At 41.6% G+C, this 27,135-nt stretch overlaps 1 protein-coding gene across 1 annotated transcript in view; it reads right to left on the bottom strand.

The window, feature by feature from the left end:
• Positions 1 to 26,748, bottom strand: part of cmya5 (cardiomyopathy associated 5) — a 102,510-nt gene extending 75,762 nt beyond the window's left edge. The window contains exons 1-3 of the mRNA XM_029124866.2: positions 26,439 to 26,748; positions 21,875 to 24,419; positions 19,559 to 20,389 (exon numbers count right to left, since the gene is read on the bottom strand). Coding sequence (XP_028980699.2) covers positions 19,559 to 20,389; positions 21,875 to 24,419; positions 26,439 to 26,566 — 3,504 coding nt within the window. The 5' untranslated portion in view covers positions 26,567 to 26,748. The remainder of the gene's footprint in view (positions 1 to 19,558; positions 20,390 to 21,874; positions 24,420 to 26,438) is intronic.
• Positions 26,749 to 27,135: the final 387 nt, after the last annotated feature.

The following is a 27,135-nucleotide window of genomic DNA, read 5'->3' as shown; positions in this document are numbered from 1 at the left end:
TGCTGGTTTGGCTGTTTCTGAAGAAGTCACCAGTGAGCTAAATCTGGTGACTCTTTCTAGTCTCCTGGATGACCTTAGGAAATCGATCGCAGTGGATTTTAAAACATATTTTTCTTCGCTTGAAACGAAGCTCGACTGTATGCAAGAGACTTTGTCTGATCATGCTTTGAAAATTTCAGCACTCGAGACTAATGCTAATCTTCAAGACGAGCGTATTTCGACTTTGGAAAAGTTCAGTGCTTCATTGACGGCAAGTAATGCTAAACTGCTGGCTAAAGTGGCCGATTTGGAATCACGCAGCCGGCGTAACAATATTAGGCTACTCGGCTTACCTGAGTCTATCGAGGGTGGCCAGCCCACTTCCTTCTTCTCCGGGCTTCTGATGGAGGTATTCGGCGAAGGTGTTCTAGGATCCTTACCAGATTGTGACATGGCCTACCGTGCTTTCTCTGCTAAACCAAGCCCAGGACAACGACCTAGGCCAGTTATTATTCGTCTTTTAAGGCACCAGCAGAAAATGACTATTATACGTGAAGCCAGAGCTAGAAGAGGAAAGCTTCAGTATCGTGGGTCACCTATCGTGATCTATGAGGACTTCACTCCTGAAGTAATGGAACTGAGATCAACGTATCGTGAAGTCATGTCTGATTTCTATAAACTTGGACTTAAGCCCGCGCTACTGTTTCCTGCAAGACTTTCCATCAGTGCGAAGGAGGGAGGTAGGAAAATGTTTTCCTCTGCTGATGAGGCCAGAAACTATGCAGCATTACTCCTTTCTGATAAGTAGAGTCCTCTGGTGTTTTTTGTTTTTTGTTATTGTGCCTTGTAGCTTTGTGCTTTGCGATTTGGTTTGTTTTTGTTCTCTGCTTAAATCAATGATTATGTATCGTACAGAGCCGATAGATTTCCCAGTGATATTGGAATCTTTATGCATTATGCTACTCATAATTTGCAAATTATTAATCTACGGCCTCAAATACACCCAACTTTGATTGGATTAAAGATTGATAGAAAAGGGAAAAAGGAAAAAAAAAAAAAAGTATCCCTTTTGGTTATGTGGGCTTTGAGATTCCCTGAGATAATTGTTTTTGAATTTAATTTAATGACCACTGAGCAATTGTGCTCAGTTGAAATTTTGTTTGTTTGTTGTATGTTTATCTGTTTATTTTTTTTTTTTTTTTTTTTTTTTTTTGTTTGTTTCCTTTGCTGTTTGTTTTGTTTTGTTACCATGGCCTTTTACACCTTCCTCTTCTATACTTTTTACTGTGGCATTATGACATGTTCTTCACTTTTCACTCTCAATGGAATCCATTAAAGGTCTAAAGGTTGTTCACATGAATATCAGGAGCCTTACTTTAAAAATTGATTATCTCAGAGCCTGGGTTGTTCAGTACAAACCCAGCATTATTACCATTTCTGAAACCTGGCTAAATAACTCTATTTCTGATAGTGCTATAGAAATTAGCAATTATGTATTGTACAGAGCTGATAGGTTGTCCAGAGGAGGTGGAGTGGCCACATACATTAATGCAAATCTTAACTCTGAGCGTATTACTCCTGAAGTTGATCCAGTTAACTTTGAAAGTATTTTTATAAATATTATTTTTCATGCAAATAAACACTTAATTATTGGCAATATTTACAGACCTCCGTCTGCCCCATCAGATTCCACAAAGTGCATTTTGTCTACCATTAACTCATTAGGGAGGCATAAAGAACTGATCATTCTTGGAGATTTCAATTGCAATTGGTTGAATCAATCTTCCGCTGGGGACAAAAACTTATTTAGTAGTATTAATCTGACTCAACTTATTAAGGAACCTACTAGAGTAGATAGTCGGTCCTCCTCTTTGCTTGATCTGATTTTGGTTTCTAATCCGGAAAGGATAGTTAAATCTGGTGTCTTAGCTGATTGTTTTAGTGATCATTCTGCTATTTACTGTGTCTGGAAAATCAAAATGCCTCATTTCCCTCCTAAATATATTAAAATACGTCAAAGTAGAAATACCAATGTTGATTGCTTTATACAAGATTTGAACTCTATTAATTGGGACAGGTTCCAGCTAATTCCGTTTGTGGAAGATGCATTGACTTTTTTTAATTCTGAACTTATTAATGTAATTGACAAGCATTTTCCATTTAGAAATGTTAGAGTTAAAGGGAAGCATTTACCCTGGATTAGTTCTCACTTAATTAATCTTTTTAAGCAAAGAGATAAGGCATGGGCTAAATATCGAGCTAGTAAATCTGACCCTGACTGGGATTATTATAGATCTCTTAGGAACCAGTGCAAGACTCACACTCGAAATGCTAAATCCAGTTACTACAGATACTGTTTTCTTAAAGATTTTAAAAACCCTAGACAGTTCTGGGATCATTTGAATCGAGTTCTCAATAGGAATACTAAAAATCCTGTTAATCAACTGAAAATAAATAATGATACAATTTCTGATCCTTCTCTTATTGCTCATGCTTTTAATCAGCATTTTACTGCAATTGGTTATTCCAATCATGTTTATTCTCATACTAATGACCAGGTCTCAACATCTTCTTTTATGCCTGGTTTATTTAAATTTAACAAAATTATGCCCATTGACGTGTTTAATGCTATAGCTGATCTGAAGGAATATAGTAGTGCTGGTCCGGATGGGCTTGAGGCTAGGTATATTAAACTTGCAGCTCCTATACTGATATTTCCACTTGCTGATCTTTTTAATCTGTCTTTAAACACGTTTACTGTCCCTGCTACATGGAAATGCGCGAAAGTTATTCCTTTATTGAAAACTGGTGATGCTTCTATTATGAATAATTATCGTCAATTATCTGTTCCACTGCCAAAATATTTGAGAAAATTATTTTTAATCAATTATCGAAATTCATTACTCAGAATAATATCTTATCACCATTTCAATCTGGCTTTAGGCCTAATTTTTCAACCACTACAGCTTTATTAAAGTTCACCAATGATACTTTCTCTGCCTGTGACAAGGGACAGTTAACTGGTGCTATTTTTATTGATCTTTCCAAGGCCTTTGACATGGTGGATCACTACATTCTCCTTGATAAGCTTTATGGAATTGGTTTGAATCAAAGTGCTTTATTTTGGTTCAACTCCTACCTTCATAACAGACGGCAGTGTGTTTCGTTTAAAGGTTCACTGTCTGATTACTTACTGGTTGATAAGGGTGTTCCTCAAGGTTCCACTCTAGGACCACTTTTGTTTTCGATCTTTATTAACGATTTATCACACATTTGCACCATGAGTAAGATACATCTCTATGCTGATGATACAGTGATTTACACTGCTGACCCCGATATTCACCAGATCCAGAATAGGTTACAAGTTGACTTTAATATGATTCAAAAATGGCTTCACAGAAACAACCTACTGCTGAATACTGAAAAATCGTGTTGTATGCTGTTTGGGACGAGGCACAGAAGACCATGTGCTCTGAATTTACAACTGTATTTTGCTAATGGGTCTTCTATGATGAATTCTACAAAATTTAAATACCTTGGGCTGTTGTTGGATTCTGAGCTTACTTTTAAACCTCACATTGACTATATCATAAAGAGAATATACGGGTGTCTCAGTACACTTTATAGATCTGTCAATTGTTTTACATTGGAAGTCAGGAAAAGATTAATTTCTCAGTTGATTTTGCCGATTATGGATTACGCTGATATTATTTATATGAACACCAATGATGCTGCTCTTAAGCCGCTTAATGTTGTTTTTAATTCTCTATGTAGATTTGTTTTGAGGTGTCCTTTTAAAACACATCACTGTGTAATGTATGCATCATTGAATTGGATTCAGTTGAATGCAAGAAGAGACTTTCATTGGTTTCTTTTTGTTTTTAAGTGTGCCTAATTTGATTGTCCTCCTTACCTGAATTGTTCATGAACTACTCTTTGAGAGTGATACTTCAATGTAAGCAAACTATCTTAGCTGATGAGTAATTGGAACAGTAATGGGAAATGGAAAATTGTGTTCTTCTATTCTTTGTGCTGTTTTGTTATTTGTTGGTTGTTAAACCAACTATAGAAAAGAGTGGAATTGTTATTTTGCTACACTAGCAGAACAGAAGCACCAGAAATCTTAATATTTTATCGATACTGTTACTGTTTACAACTGTTCTAATCTATTTAGACAAAGGAAGCAGAAAGACATTGGAAATATAGGTTTGAATGTTTGGTAGGACTGGGTTCTAATGCATCAGCAAGATGCAATAACCTAATGTAATGGACATATTTCTGATTGTGAACTGTGCAGTTGCAACTAATTTTCTCAAGGAGAATTCACTGACAGGTCACTCTTTTATACCCAGCCATGACACAATCAACCTAGCCATAATGTCTGCCTGACCCAGATAAAAAAAAAGATTAACCCTGGTTGTTTATAAACCATGTGTTCTACACTTATGTTAGCATCGATTGTCTGTGGGATTAAATATTCCCGAACACTGGCACCCTTTTGTTAAACACCAAACTACCCATACGGAAAATATAAAAAATATATATATATTTTTGAAAACATTTTTCAAATGCATGTCTAAATATACTGTAGCATTGTGCAGGCTGTGTTTTGAACCTGCAACAGTAAGGCGCATTGACCACTACTCCAAACAGGATTATTTTATTTGGAAAGGCAAGTAGTGGAATTAGCAAATTTGTCAAAGTACATTAAGATGAAATGTATTTCCACATCCCAGAGTGGCCTTTTATTGTGGTCAGCCTAAGGCACACCTGTCCAATAATCATGCTGTCTAATCAGCATCTTGATATGCCACACCTGTGAGATGTATGGATTATCTCGGCAAAGGAGAAGTGCTCACTAACACAGATTTAGACAGATTTGTGAACAATATTTGAGAGAAATTGGCCTTTTGTGTACATAGAGAAAGTCTTAGATCTTTGAGTTCAGCTCATGATAAATGGGGGAAAAAACTAAAGTGTTGCGTTTATGTTCAGTGTGTGCACAAACTACGTGAACATACTATTGCAATAGAAACAGGTTGCTACAGACAACCTGGGCTCCCAAAGCATGCAACAAGTTGAGACAGAACTACACTTCCTAACATCATGCAATAATTACTTCGAAATGAGAGACACATACATCACTAATCTTGCAAACACTGTTAAAGAATTGGAAATAAAAAACATGCAGAGAAGCTCCACTACCTCTAGGTGAGAAGACAGTGTGCAGTCACCATCAAATATTTGATAGCATGCCACAAGGGCAACCAGTGGGTCACAAACACCCAACAGGATGTAATATACATTCATTTACTCAACTTGCACATTTATTCCAAAATACTGTACATGATTTATAATACCCTATAAAGTCTCTAATCTATATTCTTAGTTTGGTACATTTTCACTGTATGTTTGACTGTTTGTTGTAATAATGCTTTCACAATGTAACCACCTGTTTGTCATGCCAATAAAGCTCTTTGAATTGAATTTCTTACTCTACATTTGACCAGAAATTCAAAAACGAATAAAAATAAAATATTTCCCTTTACTTCTCCTTGATCCCCATACTCTCCCTTTCACCAAATGTATCTGTCTCTCCCTTCAGTCTGTCCTTCTCCTGTCTTTCCTTCTACTCCATCTTTGTTTTTGTGACCTTGATTTAAGCTGAAATAGCATAATAATACCAAGCAAATTGCTATAATTTTTGCGGGACCGCGTAAGCAGGAAGAGCAAATGTCTCTTACTGACTGACTGACTGACTGACTGAGTAACTGACGAATAACCCTTAAATAGCGTAGTGGTTAGAGAAACAGACCTCCGAACTATAGGTTCCAAGTTCGTATCTCCTCGCAGGTGAAGCGAAGTACGCATTGTAATTTATTCCATTTTGATGAAGACTTTGCTGGCTGAAACAGTTATATTGCTACTGTTTCTGGTGTGGAATCGTTTATCTTCAGTCTCGCTAGCAATTGCTAAATTCTTATGATTATTTCTAGGAAGTTAGTAGATACTATTAAGCCTATTACTGGCTAATAAGCTGTTAAAATGGCCAGTGGCAAAAGCAATTCAGATCATAAACGCTATTTGTGGCAGTGGTAAACTTAATAATAAACGTTAGTCAGTTGAACACAATCCATAATGGAGTTTAGCGACTGCTGAAGCGTGGCTTGCCGTGGCGTAGTGGTTAAAGATAGTGCCTCTCATGTGGAAGACCTAAGTTCGAATCTATTGAGAGCAACAATATTTATTCATCATTTCCGATAGATTCTACGATTCTCTCGTCTTTTCACTTGATGAAAAAGTTCGTTATCCTCGACTTTATTTATACTTATTGTATAAATGTCATTCATGAAAGAAAGAAAACTGTACGCTCTTATACCATGAAATGAAATCGCTTTGGCAGACTCGCTAGCAATTGCTTAATTCTTATGACTATTCCAGTGCGTTAGTAGATACCGGTAAAGCTTATTACTGGCTAATACGCTGTAAAAACGTCCAATGGCAAACATAATACATAGCCACTATTTGCGGTGGAGTTAAACTTAGTAAGAAACGTTAGTCAGTTTAACTGTATCAATGTCATTCACAAATGGCCAATTAACTATTAAAACGGCCAGTGGCAAAAGAGGATTTACCCTGTAAATGTACAGCTCTGTGGTGCAGTGGTTAACGACACTGCCTTTCATGTGGGCGACCCGGATTTGAATCTTGAGGTCGCAACATTATCAATTGCGGGCCGGCTGAACTAGGCTTGCCTGGTTTTTGTTTATTTATCAATGTAAGATTCTAATTGTTATTCTATTTTTAAAATAAATATGTATTATATTTAAAAGCAGAAGTGACTCACACTTTGAATAATAACAATATTTACATAAATTATCATATTAATAAAGAAAGATAAGATACACAGCAAGGAGGGTAAGAGCTGGGTGTAGGCCTGTGCGCCAAACAAGTAATTAATAAAAAGGTCTTTCTTTGTCTGCTTGAAAACTTAAACAAAATCAGGCTAAAAATATTGACAGTACTACATAGAACCAACAATTAATTTTGATCATACTTGGAAATTATATCTATTGTTAATACTCCTGCAGTTTTTTGTTTGTTGTTTCTCTTCACACAGGGCTCATTTTGTTTTGGTTACATCGGATCGGTACTGGACCCGGCTTGAATTTTCAGGTCTGATGACAGCTCTACCATTGCTTGACATATGGAACACCAAAGGGGTCACAATCATCACCTTTTGATGATACATCAGGTGACGTTATCAAAAAACAAACTTTGGCAGATGACACGTGTGGTGGACATTATCGAAGCACACACGTTTGAATGGGCTATCTATATATTTGTAAAATAATTTAAATTAATCTTCTCAATCTTTTTCCCACAAATGAGCTTATTCATTTGAATCACAGACAACAGCAAATTCAATTTTGAGCTACGGACGGATTGTAGGCCTATATAAAACTGTTATTGTATTAAAGTATAAAATATATTTTATGATTGTTTGTTCTACAAAACTCAAAATTAATGAAATGATCCGGTCTCGCATTGTTTGTTTTTTCCATAATCACTGATTCTATAGTGTTGAAACAATGATTCCATGTGGAAACACGATTTAAGAATGAGCAAGCCAAATAATTCCGACTACTGATAACATAATTCTAGATGTACACTACTGAAATTAGTGACCTCCAAAAACAGCAGAGGGAGTGGTCCCTAACACATAATCAATAATCAATATACAGCTCTGGAAAAAATTAAGAGAGCACTGCAAAATGATCAGTTTCTCTGGTTTTACTAGTCACTACTCATAGGTATGTATTTTATTCTATAAACTACTGACGACATTACTCCCAAATTCCAAATAAAAATAGAGCATTTATTTGTAGAAAACAACTGGTGCATTGTTTTCAGACCTCAAATAATACAAAAAATAAATAGAATTCCACAACAAAATACTAATGTTTTAACTTAGGAAGAGTTCAGAAATCAATATTTAGTGGAATAACACAGATTTTTAATCACAGCTTTCATGCGTCTGTCACATTGCTGTTGGGTGACTTTATGCCACTCCTGGCACAAAGATTCATGTAGCTCAGCTTTGTTTGATGGCTTGTGACCATCTATCTTCCTCTTGATCTAATTCCAGAGGTTTTCAATGGGGTTCAGGTCTGGAGATTGGGCTGGCCATGACAGGGTCCAAATCTGGTGGTCCTCTTTCCACACCTTGATTGACATGGCTGTGTGGCCTGCTGGAAAAACCAATTCTCAGAGTTGGGAACATTGTCAGAGCAGAAGTAAGCAGGTGTTCTTCCATGATAACTTTGTACTTGGCTTGATTCATGCGTCCTTCACAAAGATAAATCTGCCCAATACCAGCCTTGCTGAAGTATCCCTAGACCATCACCGATCCTCCACCAAAATGTCACAGTGGGTGCGAGACACTGTGTCTTGTAGGCCTCTCCAGGTGTCCATCATTAGATGACCAGATCTGGAGAGGCTTTGCACGACTTCAGCCCTGCCCCTAGGAGCCTGTTTCAAACTGTCTTCGCTGTGCACTTCACCCCAGCTGCTGTTTGCCATTCTTTTTGTAAGTCACTTGATGTCATCCTACCATTGCTGAGTGACATTCGAATGAGTTGACGGTTATCTCGGTCAGTGGAAAGTCGTTTTTGCTCTCTACCAGTCTTTAGCTTTGTTGTCCCCAATGTATGTTGCTTGATCTTGGAATTTAACAGACACTGGAATGGAATGGTTGCCATACATGTAGATATGCTGATTTAAGAAAAAGTAGGAGTGGTCTCTTAATTTCTTCCAGTGCTGAATATAATCATACATTTTGACAAAAGGAGACCATGCTAGTCATGCCACTGATTTTAGTGTAGATTTTATATACAGTACTATAAAGAGTCATGTGCCATGACCCTCCCGTCATTTTATGAACTGAGGAAATACAGTTTCAGTTTACTTGAACTGAGGAAATACAGTTTATGAAAATGTCATGATAGCATTATGACCATCCTGTGTCACTTTACTTGAACTGAGAAAATACAGTTTTTGAATATGTCATGATAGCATTATGACCATCCTGTATCATTCTGTGTCAACTGACAAAATACAGTTTATGAAAATAAATGTCATGATACCATCTGTTGCTTGACAATGTTCTTATGAACCACCGTCTTTGAAATCTTAAGGATGGAAGCAACCTGACGCTTCCATCGTTATCCCTCTGCCAGTAAAGCCAGAATTGAATCCTTCTTTTCCTCACTCATAGCTTTTCTTTTCAACTCTTTTGTCATGCTGAATAGTTATTTTTTTTTATTTAAATTACCTTTGGTGTACTACTTGCACTGTTTTTGCCATTCAGCTGGTCCTATTGCAAGAGGATAGTGATGACCACAGCAGTGGTTTTTATACTTTTCCTTGTTAAATTAGATTTGGTTCAGGTAATCACCTAATCAGTACCTCATTAAGTAAAATGAGTTGGGCCTGTGTTGAACAATCCTGATATGTAACATTGGAGTATAGACACTATGAAATTATTTTCCCCTTGAAAGCCATTTGTTAGATTTGAGTTGCAATATGCAAAATTTTTATATTAGCATCCTGCACTGGCTCCACCTTTTTTAGTATTATGGATTATGTGGTTAAAATACAATCAAACACTTTACCTGCTGCTACCCAGTCAAACATGCGTTTTTATAGCCTCTGTTGATCTTTGTGGAGTTAACTGTGTATGTGATCAACTAAGACAGGATTACTGGTCACAACTTGTGACAACGTAGACTATCTGTGGTTTGATTGGTCTTTTGAGATTACTTGGGAGCTGTGATAAATGGGAAATATAATACATTCAAAAGATGTATCTAGACACTAATTCAAGTATTTTATGATTTTCTGTAATTTCCTAAGGCATCGTGTATGGTAGATGCCTTTTACAGAGGGGAGATGGCAGCTGATGGAGCCTAAGAGGATGCTGAGAGTTTTTACAGACATACACAGGTGCATCTAAAAAAAATATGAATATCGAGGAAAAGTTGAAGTGGAACATGGCAAAAAAAATTCTTTTTTATCTTGATGATTACAGCTAACGGCTCAAGGGAATAAAAAATCCAGCATCTCAAAATATTAGAATAAGATATTCAAAATACAGAAATGTCGACCTGAGAAGAGCTCTAATCAGCTAATCAGTTAGAAACTCCTGCAAAGTTTTCCTAAGTATCCATCCATCCATCTTCTTCCGCTTTATCCGGGGCCGGGTCGCGGGGGCAGCAGTCTAAGCAGGGATGCCCAGACTACCCTCTCCCCAGACACTTCCTCTAGCTCTTCCGGGGGGACACCGAGGCGTTCCCAGGCCAGCCGGGAGACATAGTCACTCCAGCGTGTCCTAGGTCTTCCCCGGGGTCTCCTCCCGGTGGGACGGGACCGGAACACCTTCCCAGGAAGGCGTTCCGGAGGCATCCGAAACAGATGCCCAAGCCACCTCAGCTGACCCCTCTCGATGTGGAGGAGCAGCGGCTCTACTCTGAGCTCCTCCCGGGTGACCGAGCTTCTCACCCTATCTCTAAGGGATCGCCCAGCCACCCTGCGGAGAAAGCTCATTTCGGCCGCCTGTATCCGGGATCTTGTCCTTTCGGTCATGACCCAAAGCTCATGACCATAGGTGAGAGTAGGAACGTAGATTGACCGGTAAATCGAGAGCTTCGCCTTGCGGCTCAGCTCTTTCTTCACCACGACAGACCAATACATCGACTGCATTACTGCAGAAGCTGCACCGATCCGTCTGTCAATCTCCCGCTCCATCCTTCCCTCACTCGTGAACAAGACCCCTAGATAATTAAACTCCTCCACTTGAGGCAGGCACTCTCCACCAACCTGAAGTGGGCAAGCCACCCTTTTCCGACTGAGGACCATGGCCTCAGATTTGGAGGTACTGATTTTCATCCCCACCGCTTCACACTCGGCTGCAAACCGTCCCAGTGCATGTTGAAGGTCCTGGTTAGAAGGGGCCAACATGACAAACATCATCTGCAAAGAGCAGAGACCAAATTGTTTGGTCCCCAAACCTGACACCCTCCGGCCCCTGGCTGCGCCTAGAAATTCTGTCCATAAAAATTACGAACAGAACTGGTGACAAAGGGCAGCCCTGCCGGAGTCCAACATGCACTGGGAACAAGTCTGACTTACTGCCGGCAATGCGGACCAAGCTCCTGCTTCGGTTGTACAGGGACCTGAGAGCCCTTAGCAAAGGACCCAGGACCCCATATTCCCGAAGCACTCTCCACAAGATGCCGCGAGGGACACAGTCGAATGCCTTCTCCAAATCCACAAAACACATGTGGATTGGTTGGGCAAACTCCCATGAACGTAGAGGGTATAGAGCTGGTCCAGTGTTCCACGGCCCGGACGAAAACCACACTGTTCCTCCTGAATCCGAGGTTCTACTATCGGCCGTATTCTCCTCTCCAGAACTCTGGCATAGACTTTCCCATGGAGGCTGAGAAGTGTGATCCCCCTATAGTTGGAACACACCCTCCGGTCCCCCTTCTTAAAAAGAGGGACCACCACCCCGGTCTGCCATCCCAGAGGCACTGTCCCCGACCGCCAGGCGATGTTGCACAGGCGTGTCAACCAAGACAGCCCCACAACATCCAGAGACTTGAGGTACTCAGGGCAGATCTCATCCACCCCCGGTGCCTTGCCACCGAGGAGTTTCTTGACCACCTCTGTGACTTCAGCCCGGGTGATGGACGAGTCCACCTCTGAGCCCTCATCCTCTGCTTCCTCAAAGGAAGACGTGACAGCGGGATTGAGGAGATCCTCGAAGTACTCCTTCCACCGCCCGACGACATCCTCAGTTGAGGTCAACAGCTGCCCACCTCTACTGTAAACAGCGTTGGTAGGGCACTGTTTCCCTCTCCTGGGGCGCCGGATGGTTTGCCAGAATCTCTTCGAGGCCAGCCGATAGTCCTTCTCCATGGCCTCACCGAACTCCTCCCAGGCCCGAGTTTTTGCCTCCACAACCACCCGGGCTGCAGCCCGCTTGGCCTGTCGGTACCCGTCAGCTGCCTCAGGAGTCCCACAAGCCAACCAGGCCTGATAGGACTCCTTCTTCAGCTTGACGGCATCCCTTACTTCCGGTGTCCACCACCGGGTTCGGGGATTGCCGCCTCGACAGGCACCGGAGACCTTACGGCCTAAGGGTCTGCTGGGAATAAGGGTCATTCCAAAGTATATGTTAATTTATTCACTGAATACTTGGTCGGGTATCCTTTTGCGCGAATTATTGCATCAGTGCGGCGTGGCATGGAGGCAATCAACCTTTGGCACTGCTGAGGTGTTATGGAAGCACAGGTGTCTTTGATAGTGGCCTTCAGCTCATCTGTGTTGTTGGGTCTGGTGTATCTCATTTCCTCTTGGCAATGCCCCATAGATCCACTATGGGGTTCGGGTCAGGCGAGTTGGCTGGCCAATCAAACACAGTAATACTATGAGCAGCAAACCATTTACCAGTCATTTTGGCACTGTTGTCAGCTGCCAAGTCCTGATGGAAAAGGAAATCAGCATCTCCATAAAGCTTGTCAGCAGATGGAAGCATGAAGCGCTCCAAAATCTGGTAGACGGCTGCATTGAGTCTGGACTTGATAAAATAGAGTGGACCAACACAATCAGTTGAAATGGCACCACAAATCATCTCTAACTGTGGTAATTTCACACTGGACTTGGATTATGTGCCTCTCCACTCTTCATCCAGACTCTGGGACCTTGATTTCCAAATGAAATGCAGCATTTACTTTCATCCGAAGAGAGGACGTTGGACCACTGAGCAACGGTCCAGTTCCTTAATCCTTCACCCAGGTAAGACACATCTGACATTGACTCTGGTTCAGGAGTTGCTTGACACTAGGAATGCACTAGGAATGCTGATTTCTTGGGCATATCTGTGTGTGGGGGCTCTTGATGCACTGACTTCAGCCTCAGTCCACTCCTTGTGAAGCTCCCCCAAGTTCTTAAATCGGCTTTGCTTGACAATCCTCTCAAGGCTGTGGTCATTCCTGTTGCTTGTGCATATTTTCCCTTCTAGTCAACTTTCCATGAATATGCTTTGATACAGCACTCTGCGAATGTGAGGGAATTTTCTATAAACTGCATATATAATCACATGTTTTATGAATATATCAATATGCATGCATAATCACACGTTTTAGGGAATATATTAATGAGTGATCCCAAAACACTGAGTTCTTAGATGATGCAGCCCACGCACACAGACAGAAAGGCCTAAGAAAACATATGGCCTTGAGATTGGGGTATTACCCCACCACCACCCATTCCCTCGTTATCCCTGTCTACTTAACCTGTCTTCTCTGATTGTTCCAGCTGCCAGTTCGTCTTATGTTTCCAAAGTCGTCCACACTTTCTTGTTTTCTAGTGGTCACAGTGTCCGTTCCCAGTATTCCTGTGTACCAAACCTCTGCCTGTCGACCAAACCAACATTTCTGCTCATCGTATGTCTGTACCTCTGCGGAGTCATCCTATGTACGAAACCCCTGTCTGATTATAGTATCTGATCTTCCATAGGTCATATCTGGACCTCCTCAGAGCCTCCAGGTCCCCGGAAATATATGTAGAGGACCGTGCTCTGAGCATAACACGGGCATTACCATTAACCCATGTGCTTTTTGTTGGAAAATGTCTGGACATTTACCCTCAGTACGACAACAGTGATGCACTTGGAGATATGCTAAGAGAGAGTCTGTATAATTATCAATGTCCCAATTGGCTGCATCACAGAACATCAGGCCAATCTGTTGTTACAGTATGTTGAAAGTACTGCAACATGCAAACCCAGCAAAAGTTAACCATAATTCAGACCCTTCTGCCTGTACGTTTACCTGACTCCAAATTTTGTCCTGCTGGTAGATAGAAAAACCAACAGGGGTTATGGCTGAGTCGGGCACCATAGGATCCAACCAGGTCTCTACAAACGTTAGTACAGTTCGCAATGTCCAGCTGAAGGTTAATCGGTGCATGTAGTTCTTCCATTTTATTGTAGAGGGACTGAACATTTGCGAGTAAAATGCTTGGTAATAGCGGGTTGCAGTATCTTGTTCGAGATCTACATACAAACCCTATTCCAAAAAAGTTGGGACACTGTACAAATTGTGAGTAAAAAAGGAATGGAATAATTTACAAATCTCATAAACTTATATTTAATTCACAATAGAATATAGATAACATATTGAATGTTGAAAGTGAGACATTTTGCAATGTCATGCCAAATATTGGCTCGTTTTGGATTTCATGAGAGCTACACATTCCAAAAAAGGTTGGGACAGGTAGCAATAAGAGGCCGAAAAAGTTAAATGTACAGATAAGGAACAGCTGGAGGACCAATTTGCAACTTATTATGTCAATTGGCAACATGATTGGGTATAAAAAGAGCCTCTCAGAGTGGCAGTGTCTCTCAGAAGTCAAGATGGGCAGAGGATCCCCAATGCTGTGGCGAAAAATAGTGGAGCAATATCAGATAGGAAAATTGCAAAGAGTAAAAATTGCAAAGAGTTTGAAGTTATCATCATCTTCAGTGCATAGTATCATCCAAAGATTCAGAGAATCTGGAACAATCTCTGTGCGTAAGGGTCAAGGCCGGAAAACCATACTGGATGCCCGTGATCTTCGGCCCTCAGACGGCACTGCATCACATACAGGAATGATACTGTAATGGAAATCACAACATGGGCTCAGGAATACTTCCAGAAAACATTGTCCGTGAACACAATCCACCGTGCCATTCACCGTTGCCGGCTAAAACTCTATACGTCAAAAAATAAGCTGTATCTAAACAGGATCCAGAAGCGCAGGCGTTTCCTCTGGGCCAAGGATCATTTAAAATTGACTGTGGCAAACTGGAACATTTTCTATGGTCAGACGAATCAGAATTTGAAGTTCATTTTGGAAAACTGGGACACCATGTCATCCGGACTAAAGAGGACAAGGACAACCCAAGTTGTTATCAGCGTTCAGTTCAGAAGCCTGCATCTCTGATGGTATGGGGTTGCATGAGTGCGTGTGGCATGGGCAGCCAACACATCTGGAAAGGCACCATCAATGCTGACAGTTATATCCAAGTTCTAGAACAACATATGCTCCCATCCAGACGTTGTCTCTTTCACGGAAGACCTTGCATTTTCCAACATGACAATGCCAGACCACATACTGCAACAATTACAATGTCATGGCTGCATAGAAGAAGGATCCGGGTACTGAAATGGCCAGCCTGCAGTCCAGATCTTTCACCCATTGAAAACATTTGGCACATCATAAAGAAGAAGGTGCAACAAAGTAGATCTAAGATAGTTGAGCAACTAGAAGCCTATATTAGACAAGAATGGGACAACATTCCTATTCATAAACTTGAGCAACTTGTCTCCTCAGTCCCCAGACGTTTGCAGTCTGTTATGAATAGAAGAGGGGATGCCACACTGTGGTAAACATGGCCTTGTCCCAACTTTTTTGAGATACCATGAAATTTAAAATCAACTTATTTTTCCTTTAAAGGGATAGATTTTCTCAGTTTAAACATTTGATATGTCATCTAAGTTGTATTCTGAATAAAATATTGAAATTTGAAACTTCCACATCATTGCATTCTGTTTTTATTCACAATTGTACAGTGTCCCAACTTTTTTGGAATCAGGTTTGTAGGATACCGGCACGTTCGTCTCTCTTCTTTCTCCTCCGTCGGCATTTTGGTGAACAAATCTGCGGCAGGACAAAAGTATCAAAGTAAATAGTGTAATAGTCCGTATTCAATCATGAATTAATTTCCAAAAGTGGTAGTCGTACTGGATGAGCGACTGTGCAGAATTAACAAAAAGAAAAATTTAAACAGTAATAAGCAAACCAGAAAAGGAACCAGGCAAGCCCAGTTCAGCCATGCCGACGATTAGAAGGGGTGAATGTTGTTTCCCTGGCTGATTTCGATCTTCAGTTTTATATGTGGCAGACTGGGAACACTGGGAATGCAAGTATTACTTCAGTCATTACATTTTTGCTCAAATACCGTGGACAACAGAACGTTTATTAACGAAATGAAAGTGTACTCAGTTAATAGCTATATAGTACCTATAACGAAAACAATGACTCCACACACTCCATGGCTCTTGTTTCTTTAGAAAACAAGTATGAAAGGGTCACATAATACAATTATTGTTGTAAATATGAGATTCCTGGTATTACCGAGTGGATATAGTGTTCTGCGACAGCTGAAAAGTTATTATTTCAGAGAGACAAAAAGTCTAAGAGGGGAATCCAATTTGCGTCAAAATATTGAAGGTCAGGGATCTTCCCACAAGACCACAGGGGTTACTGGTAGTCTCTCCACCAGCATACAGTCTCATACAGCCATTACATGTTTGCTGAAATAATGCGGGCAACAAAACATTTATACACAGAACTAAAGTGTACAATTGTACAAAGATTACTGTAGATGGTCGTCCATAGAATCACAACTGAATAGCTAAACCACTAGGCTATGTGAACTACAAGGAAACCTCAAATTGCATACTAACTGCATTTCGTTGTACTGTACTCATACTGTTCAATGACAAAGTTGAATCTATTACATACAACGTACTACAAGTACGTACTTTGCGGATGATAAAGTATATACTATTTTGTATATAGTAATCTAATATGCCAGTACTGGGACCGATTGGGACATACCACCTCATCAGAAAATTCCGACTCGACATTAGATTGTTTTGTCATGCATTAAAATCACACCAAGTTTGAATATTTAACTAGACACCATTAGTCATTGTGTTAAACTAACATGTCTTATTAAGTTTACTTCCACCACACATAGCATCTATGAACTGTATGCCGTTTATTAGTCAGTAATAGGTCTACTAGTATCTACTTACTACCTGTAACAGACATAATTGAGCAATTTCTAGCGAGACTGAAGATGAATTTTACACTGCCAATGCTATTTAATCATTATTACTTAAACTGAAATATAATTATTAGACTGAAATATGAAATATTTAGATTCAAATGTGGTAAAAGTGTATGCTTAACGCAATAAACAGATTTTCGCGTCCGATCTTAACATTTCTTCATTCGAACACGCCTTTGCCTTTTATGTTCGCCTCATTACAATGTCTTCCCACCTTCGTTCAAGTCATTTATCTATCAAGAATTTAAAAGTGGTGGACTTTCATTTTAAGAGCACATTCTTATTTTCAGCAACAACCTGGAAGCAATTGTTGCTTATCTCCTTTCTTCAATGACAGAACAAATAATTTTTCACCTTGCTGGCTCAGGGATTAGACACTGCAACATTTAGTTTACTGGCGCAATGCTCTCAACAACTAGGATATCCTGCTGCACCAATTCCATGATGACAAAAGAAATCCTTCATGCTTATTGTATGACTATGCTTATTTGACAGCCGTGTACAGAGTCGATATAGGTCATGTTATGGATCCCACAGAACCCAACAACGTATTCACACCAGGGACAAGGAGGGGCAAGGTCAGATATCACTGTACCATTTCAAACCACACTGTGTGCACAATTATTAGGCAAATCGTACTCCTCAAGATTTATTTTATTGTGGAACAAACACAATGCTCTCAGTCAATCCAAAATATTATTGAACCTCAAACCTGAATGTTTTACAAAGGAAACATTTGTTTTGATCTTTCTCAGGGGAATACATAAGTGTGCACAATTATTAGGCAACTAAATAAAAAATCTCCAACTCACTTGTTTATTCTCAGTTTTTTGTGCAACAAAAAAGTTACACAAAATGAAAATTAAATAACATTTCTGGCCTTTCAAAAATATTCAATGACCAATATAGCCACCCTTCTTTTCAATAACTGCCATGAGCATTCCTTCCATGCAGTCTGTCAGTTTCTTGATCTGTTCACAATCAACTTTCGCTGAAGCAGCAACCACAGCCTCTCAAATGTTGTTTAAAGATGTGTATTGTCCTCCCTGACTGTAAATCTCACATTTGAGAAGGGTCCACAAGTTCTCAATAGGATTTAAGTCAGGGAAGGAAGGGGGCCAAGTCATTATTCTGTCATCTTTGTGGCCCCTGCTTGGTAGGCAAGCAGTGGAGTACTTGGATGCATGCGATGGAGCATTGTCCTGCATAAAGAACATGGCCTTCTTGAATGCTGAGGACTTCTTCCAGTACCACTGCTTTAAGAAAGTATCTTCCAGAAACTGGCAGTAGGTATGGGAGTTGAGATTTAGTCCATCTTCAACTCGGAAAGGTCCAACTACATCATCCTTAATGATAGCAGCCCATACCAGGACCCCTCTTCCACCTGGCTGGTGACTGACTCAAAGTGGTGCCCTGTGTCCACAGGCCCCTCCATCTGATCCATCGTGTGTCACTCTCATTGCATCTATCCATAAAACCTATGAAAAATCTGTCTTCAGGAACTTCCTTTGCCCAATCTATATGCTGCAATGTGTGAATTTTATTCAGTGGGGGTCTTCTTTCAGCTTTCTTGACCATTGCCATTTCTCTGAGCACTTGACACCTTGTACTTCTGGACACTCCAGGTAGGTTGCAGTTCTGGAATATGGTGGCACTGGAGGATAATGGGTTCCTGGTAGCTTCACGCTTAATTATTCTCAGGTCTTTTGCAGTTCATTTGCATCTTTTCTTCTCCATGCATTTTTTGCACCCCAGTTGACTATTTGCAACAAAACGTTTGAGTGTCCGGTGGTCACAACAACATTTTTTTGCTATTTCAGAGTGTTGCATCCATGTGAAAGACATTTTACAATTTATGACTTTTCAGTGTCAGTTAAATCTCTTTTTTGGCCCATTATACCTGAGGTCATGAAGGCACCTAATAATTATGCACACCTTGATATAAGGTTTTATTCACTGTTGCCACACCCTCCCTCATTACACAAATACTTATCACCTGAAAATGATTCAATCCAATGAACATTCAAGTTTAAATAGTTTGGAGTTGGAAAATGTGCATAGAAATTATCATACAATCAGAATACTCACTTGCCTAATAATTGTGCACGCAGTGCATGCAGATCATCCTTGTCCTGGATACAAATTTGCAGAAAAGGTTTAGCAAATTAGTTTTTTTTATTGCAGTCTGTCTTATGAGTCGTGAGATAATCATGAGAAAGAGCAAATCATTTTCATGGGTCATATTATCAATACTCAAATCACAGACACACACACAAACTCACAAAAGCAGTCTGGGTGTTACTGAAATAACTGAACTGTGAGTACAGCGCAAACAGATAATGGATCAGTGTCATAGCTTAATGATGTCATATCGAACCTTTAAACTGAGCACTACATGTGACACTTTCTATACTTGCATCACTAGTGCATGAGGAGAGGATTTGGCACATTTCTGAATGGGTGATGGTTGAGCCATCTATTAAAAGAGTACGCCCAGGTTTGAGAAGTGCCACCATTTTAAAGCCTTTAATCTCCAATTGTTGATGTTTTGTTACCATACGGCAAAACTCCTTTGACCATACTAAAATTACCTTCTGCAACTTTAAAACTCACCCTGATATCTTCAAATGCTGTCTCTACGCTGGTGACTTCATGGTCCTGGTGTCCTCCAGACAGTGTGTCAGTCTCAGAAAGCAGACAACCACAGCCCAGACAGAACCAATCCATCCCCAGCTGGGCAATGACTGCTTTGGCCTGGCTTTCCTCCTCTTCATCAAAGATCTCAAAGTCAGCCTCAATAGGGTTCTCGCTCTCCTTTAGAATCTGATTTCTTCTTTTCCTTTTCTCCCCATGTACATTCTCCCCTTCCAACTCCATCATCCTCTGCCTCTCCAGTGTCTTCTTCTCCTCGACCTCCTGTCTCCTTGGCCTCACCCTTTCTCTCCCCAGCATTAACTGTCGCTCCACCTTCAGCCTCTGCTTCTCCAACTCCCTCTCCCTCTCCAGTCTATCCTTATCCTCCATTAGTCTACGCTTCTTCCTTTCCCTTCCCTGTTTCTCCTCCAGCCTCTCACTTTCTATCTCACTCTCCTTCTCCCTTTCCTGTCTCTCCTTCAGCTTCTCTCTAGCACTATTTCTCTCTTTCTCCTCCCGCATCCTCTCCCTTTGTCTTTCCAACTCCAACTCACTCTCCCTCTCCTGTTTTTTTCCCTCCTGTCTCTCCTCCATCAGCCCTTTCCTTTCTTTTTCTTTCACCAACCCCAGCTGCCTTTCCCTCTCCAGTCTCTCCTTTTCCTCCTCAATTAGCCTATGTTTCTCCCTTTCACTCTCCTGTTTCTCCTCCAGCCTCTCCCATTCTCGCTCTCCCCCCATTCTCTCCTCCTCTCTTTCCTGTTTCCCCTCCTTCAGCTTCTTTCTAGCATTCTCCCTCTCCTGTCTCTCTTTCTCCTCTTTCATCCTCTCCTTTTCTCTTTCCAACTCCAACTGTCTCTCCCTTTCCTCTCTATTTTTTTCCTCCATCAGCCTTTTCCTTTCTTTTTCTTTCACCAACTCCATCTGCCCCTCCAGCTTCTCCTTCTCCTCCTTTAGCCTATGCTTTTCTCTTTCCGTCTCCAACTTGTCCTGTTCTCTCTCTTGCCCCTTTTTCTCGTTTTCTTCCCTTTCCTGTCTCTCCTTCTCTTCCCTTTCCTGTCTCTCCATCTCTACCCTTTCCTGTCTCTCCTTCTCTTCCCTTTCCTGTCTCTCCATCTCTACCCTTTCCCGTCTCTCCATCTCTTCCCTTTCCCGTCTCTCCATCTCTTCCCTTTCCCCTCTCTCCATCTCTTCCCTTTCCCGTCTCTCCATCTCTTCCCTTTCCCGTCTCTCCATCTCTTCCCTTTCCCGACTCTCCATCTCTTCCCTTTCCCGACTCTCCATCTCTTCCCTTTCCCGACTCTCCATCTCTTCCCTTTCCCGTCTCTCCTTCTCTTCCCTTTCCCGTCTCTCCTTCTCTTCCCTTTCCCGTCTCTCTATCTCTACCCTTTCCCGTCTCTCCATCTCTTCCCTTTCCCGTCTCTCCATCTCTTCCCTTTCCCGTCTCTCCATCTCTTCCCTTTCCCGTCTCTCCATCTCTTCCCTTTCCCGTCTCTCCATCTCTTCCCTTTCCCGTCTCTCCATCTCTTCCCTTTCCCGTCTCTCCTTCTCTTCCCTTTCCTGTCTCTCCATCTCTACCCTTTCCTGTCTCTCCATCTCTTCCCTTTCCTGTCTCTCCATCTCTTCCCTTTCCTGTCTCTCCATCTCTTCCCTTTCCTGTCTCTCCATCTCTACCCTTTCCTGTCTCACCTTCTGCTTTTCCTTTTCATTCTCATGTCTTTCCTTCTCCAGTTTCTCTTTAGCACTCTCACTTGCCTGTCTGTCTTTCTCTTCCATCCTCTCCACCTCTCTTTCCAACTCTAGCAATGTCTTTTTCTCTTCCTTCTCTTGTGTATCCTCCTCATTCAGCATTTGCGTCTCCCTTTCTTTTTCTTGTCTCTTCTCCAGTTTTTCTCTTTCATTCTCCCTCACCTGTCTGCCTTTCTGCTCCATCTCCTGTCTCTCATTGAACCTCTGCTTCTCCCTTTCTCTCCCTTCCCTCTCCTTCAGCCTTTCTGTTTCTCTCTCCCTCTCCAACTCCAACTGTCCCCCCCTCTCCTCCTCATTCAGCCTTTGCTTCTCCCTTCCTCCCTCCTGTCTCTCTTCCAGTTCCTTCAGTTTCTCCCTTTCACACTCCCTCTTCTGTCTTTCTTTCTCCTTACCGTGTCTCTCATTCTCTGTGTCTTCTCCCTCCTTCCCTTTCAGCCTTTTCCTTTCCCTTTCTTTCACCAACTCCAACTGCCTCTCCCTCTCCTGTCTCTCTTTCTCCTCCTTCAACCTCTGCTTCTCCCTTTCTCTTCCAAGTCTCTCCTTCTCCAGCCTTTCATTTTCTCTCTCCCTCTCATGTCTTCTGATCTCCTCCTTCTCCCCCATCATCTCCCTCTCCCTTTCACTCTCCCGGTGTTGACTCTCCTCTTTCAGTCTTTTCCTTTCTTTTTCTTTCACCAATTCCAACTCCATCTGCCCCTCTCTCTCCTGTCTCTCTTTCTTCTCCTGCTCTTTCATCCTGTCCCTTTCTCTTTGCAACTCCAACTGTCTCTCCCTCTCCTGTCTCCCTTTCTCCTCATTCAGTTTTTGCATCTCCCTTTCTTTCTCTTGTCTCTCCTCTAGCTTCTCTATTTCAATCACCCTCTCCTGTCTGTCTCTCTCCTCCCTCTCCTGTCTTTCCTTGAGCCTCTCCATTTCTCTCGCTCTATCCAACTGTGTCTGCTTCAATTTGTCCTCTCTCCCTTTCTCCAGCTTGTTCCTTTCTCTCTCCCTCTCCAGTTTCTCTTTCTCCTCCAACTTTGGAGCCTCCCTTTCTTTTTCCAACTCCAACCCTCCCTCCCTCTCCATGCTCTCATTGTCACGTTTCGGTTCCGACTCCTGCCCTCTGTTTAGATCAGATTCCAGGCCTGTGCAAATATGTTGTCTTTCTGTCTCAGACACCAGTTTCTCGATTCTCACCAGATGCGGAATCATTACATATTCCAGCTCTTCTGAAGTCTCACTGTGCACCTCTGTTTCTGTAACCGTAGCCTCAGTCTGCAGCTCCACCTCTGTGAAGTTCCTGAGGTGCGTGAACAACCACTCATCCTCACTCTCCATTTCATTCCTCTTCATAAGCTCTACCTCCTTTCCATTGTCTTCCTCAGAAGGAGATGGTGCTAGTGGCCACTGAGGGGCAGTTTTCACAACTTTCGCTTCAAGATTGTGTATGAAACCTGTAGTGGGCTCAGCTGTTTCAGTTTCGTTTGGTATTTTAGAAATAACTTCAGATAAATTAGTAACTGCCTCCTGAAAAACACAGTGTAGCTCCAGGTGGTTCTTGTTTGCTGATTCACAGCCATTTTCTTCACAACGACTTGGTTGCAGGTCTTCTGCAGCCCTAACCTCCTCCTCCTTACACACTTTACCCTCCCTTTCTTCATCTACATCCACTCTTGTTAAGAATCCAGTCAGCTCAAACCTTTCTGGCCACAACATTAATCCCTCCTTTTTATTATCTGCTTCTTCTGATCTGCATTCCACATATGGTGTTTCATCTTTCAGGATAAACTTCTCAAGATATCCATCTGTTTCTTCTGAGTCAGACAGGTGTCCATGGAGCGTTGTGTCTGACACAAGGCTCCCTGCCTCCGAGCCTTCCTCATCACTCCTCCTCCTCTCCCCTCTGGCATCCTCATAAAGGTCGGAGTACAAGAAGGACATGGCGGTTGGTTCTTCTAGAAGCCCTGGGTCAATGATCTTAGGAGGTCCGGGGGAGAGGAATATAGGAGTAAGGATGCTTTCTTCGCTGCCGAACAGTGCTGACCCACACTCCTTCAGAGACTTTAGGCTCTCCTTTCTCCCTTTCTTCCCCATCTCCTCTTTGTTTTCTTCCTCATTCATCAGATCCTCTGCGGTTGCATGACGCTTGTGCCCGTAGAACACTTCATCCAGACGCTCGCTGGCAATCTCCATGTCTGTGACAAATACAAAGTCATCGTTTGGAGTTGCACTGAGGCTGTCTGCGGCTGTCTTTTGCCCCACGTTATGTCCCTCTAGCTGGGGCATTGTATGTGCCTCTTCCCGTAATATCTCTGGAGCCTGCTTCCCAGGAACAATCACCTCTTCCAGCAGTGTAAATGCCTCAAAGTATTCAATTTCTCTCAAGCCATCCCTGCGGCTGCAAGGCCCCAGTTCATCTGTGGGTTTTAAAGGCTGAGACACTCTGACTACTTCTCCCTCTATGCCCCCCGGTGCCTCCATCAATTTTGGGTAGTCCTGAGCAGACCTGAGCACGGCCTCTGTACCACCTCTATATTTGGACCTGATCCTGGGCGTCTCCTCAAGGTAGGACAGGTTGTCCTTAAGCTCGGTGCTCTCCTCTTCATCCACTGTTGGCAGTTTGGATGGGACTTTGATGTTGAGGATCTCGTAACCCTCTGAAATCAGACTAAAAAGCTCTTGCTCTCTGTCCTTCCCTCCCCCTGATTCTGTGTCAGACTCAGCACTCTCCACTCTGATGTTGGGCACAGAGACCTCAGTCATCTCAGGCCTCTCCACCCCCAGTTCTGATCCAGACCTGGAGCACCCTGGTCTCCTCAACCTGTCCCTAAGTCGGCTCTTTCCTCTTGTCCTCTTCCTCCTGCTCACAATCTTTTCCTCATCAAAGACTATAGTGATTTTGCCCTGCGCACCACCAGTGGCTGAGCCATCCATGCTATAACTGTCTGAGCTGTAGCTGGCTTCCGATGCCCAGGGGGTGGAACATCTGCTGGAGGCCGTCTCCCAGACAATGCCGCTGTCCTCACTCTGCACCGTCACCATTGAGAAGGATGGATCCACCATCAAACACTGCAGCTTGGGTTTCACTGACTGGTCCTGGACCACCTCCCGCAGACTAAAGAAAATAAAAATAAATTAGCTTAGATCTGTGGTTCTTAAACAATGTGCTCGGGAACACACATAAGAACATAGACCTGGAATTGAAATGCACACTTGCAAAAAACCGCATCATTGGACTCTCAACAGATAACTGAAGAAGCATGTACAGTATCTCACAGAAGTGAGTACACCCTTCACATTTTTGTATATATTTTATATCTTTTCATGTGACAACACTGAAGAAATGACACTTTGTTACAATGTAAAGTAGTGAGTGCACAGCTTGTATAACAGTGTAAATTAGCTGTCCCCTCAAAATAACTCAACACACAGCCATTAATGTTTAAACCGCTGGCAACAAAAGTGAGTACACTCCAAATTGGGCCCAATTAGCCATTTTCCCTCCCCGGTGTCATGTGACTCGTAAGTGTTACAAGGTCTCAGGTGTGGATGGGGAGCAGATTGGAAGTTGGAAGCCACTGGAAGTTCTTTCTGAGGATCTGAAAAAAAGAAATGTTGCTCTTCATAAAGATGGCCTAGGCTATATTAGTTATAAAAATAAGCAATTTGCTTTGCCCATAGAAGCTGAGTTAAGGAGCATCTGACTCACAGTGATAAATGAGTTATAACACGCAGATGAGGTGTATAGGCATTATCATCATTTAAAACCCACTTCCGGTTTTCCAATCAATAATATATCTGATTGGGAGTATCCTGTGACAAATGGATATGATTACGCCTATGCCTATGAGGAGATTGGCACACCCCAATGTCTTGCAACACTGCTCTCTGATATAGGCCAATTATATGCAGAGCTCTTGATATAGTTGACCAGTGCACCATTACTCCACTTCCAGCCACTCTGCAGCTCCTTCAAAGTGACTGTTGGGCTCTTTTTAACCAGAAAATGTGACAGCATCTTTAATAGTTCACAAGTTGAGGCCAGTAAGGTAAGGTAATGGTTCAATTACTAGAAAACTGGAAATGTACAGAGCACAGGGGTGAAATACCTATGCCAGAAATATATTACACTTTTTTTTCTTACCTATAAAAATATCCAAAGATTAAACCAGTATCACCTTCTGAGAAGGAACAACCTTATATTTTACTAACAATCATACTATGGCAAAATCAGTCTTGACCATTTCTGCAACCTTAATGTATTGAGCTGCAAACACATGATTCAATGTTTGGCTATTAGTGTTAACGCGCAAGTGTACCTAAAAGTGGTTTTTGAGGGTATAAATATTAAATTATAAGAACTATAATTTAATATTACATGCATTGAGCATCCACTCTCCCCAACAGAAGATTTGCCTTGGCAGCAGAAGTGTTAAAACTGGGAAGTCATTGTGTTAATTATAAAGAAAAGGTGACTAAGACAACTATGTAGCTACAGCAGCAATTTTTTGCCCCACAATGCAGTCAAATTGTCTATAGAAATGTGTTGTCTGTGTGCCTGCATTTGAATGGAGTACCAAGATGTATAGGACAGTTCTTGGTTATGAAACGTAGCGTGGTAAAATTAACTACAAACCATGGGTTTAGTGTTAAAAAAGGATATAGATTAGTCACACATCAGATGTTCTGATATGTGACCTGTTATGGTCACAAGTATAGCACATTTTTTATTTCTGACATCTGAACAATGCAGTAAACAAAATGATAATGACATATCACAAGAAAACGTACACCTGTTTTTTTTAATCAAATGCTGTGGGTTATGCTAATATTATTAGACTATGTGTGACTATTTGTCCTTGCTTTGTAAAGAGTGTGTGCGTAAAAACAGTATTTCTGAAACCAATTTGTATCAGGACACAAAGTGACCAAGCTTGATTCAGTTACAACCCAATACTGTAATTGGCGAACATAAGTGAAAATGTATGCACATAATCATTTCTACAATATATTTTCCAGTAAATTCAGACTGTATTTAGATATTTTTATTCAGAAAACCATAACCCATTCAAATACACCCACGAGTTAAGAACAATTGCATTAACACAGCAAGGGACTTAGCTGAAAGAAGTACCTGTTTTGGAGTTCCTCCACCTCGTCTTCATCGTCCTGAGCCCTGGCCTCTAGCAATTCACACTGAAGCTCCTCTAAATCTGTCAACGCCATCTCAGGTTCCATACTCTCCCATTCCTCCATATTCATAGTTAATAGCAGGTTCCTTTAGTAGGTTTTACAATTTTCTCTTTAGTTTCAATTGTATTCAGTTTATTTCCTTGCGTTTGTTTTCTGGCCCTCTTAGCACTTTAGTCAGTCTCGCTGTTTGTGTGTTTGTGTCATTCCAAGCTGGGAGGTATTTGACTGACTGAGCTAGCGCTGAAAATAGACTGACAGAGTAATGGGAGAAAGCTAAAGGAAGAGAGAAGGAATAGAAAAAAAGGACAGAGGGTAAGGCACATGACAGTACACTGGGTCTTTCTGCCCCCTGCGTTTCAGTTTGTGGACTTAAAAAACAGAGATACAGCCTGTTGCTCACCTAAAACATTTCCTTCAATGCCAACAGTAACTTAAAGCTGTGGAAATGAGTTTGAGGAGCTTGGATTACAAATATCCCCAAAAGGATGTCTGCTGGTTAGCAGTAGATTTGTTGACAACACTTCAATAGCTTTAGGGTGGGTCATAGTGCCAATGTGTTCTGGAGGCTACATGGATCATGGCCAGTATGACTTCAAGACAAAAATTCCCCTGGCTGGGTTAAATATAGGCTATATCCT

Source organism: Esox lucius, chromosome 13, assembly GCF_011004845.1.
Source record: "Esox lucius isolate fEsoLuc1 chromosome 13, fEsoLuc1.pri, whole genome shotgun sequence".
In the NCBI taxonomy this organism is placed as follows: Eukaryota; Metazoa; Chordata; class Actinopteri; order Esociformes; family Esocidae; genus Esox; species Esox lucius.
Note: the sequence above shows the minus strand (reverse complement) of the source record. Positions and strands in the feature narration are given on the sequence as shown.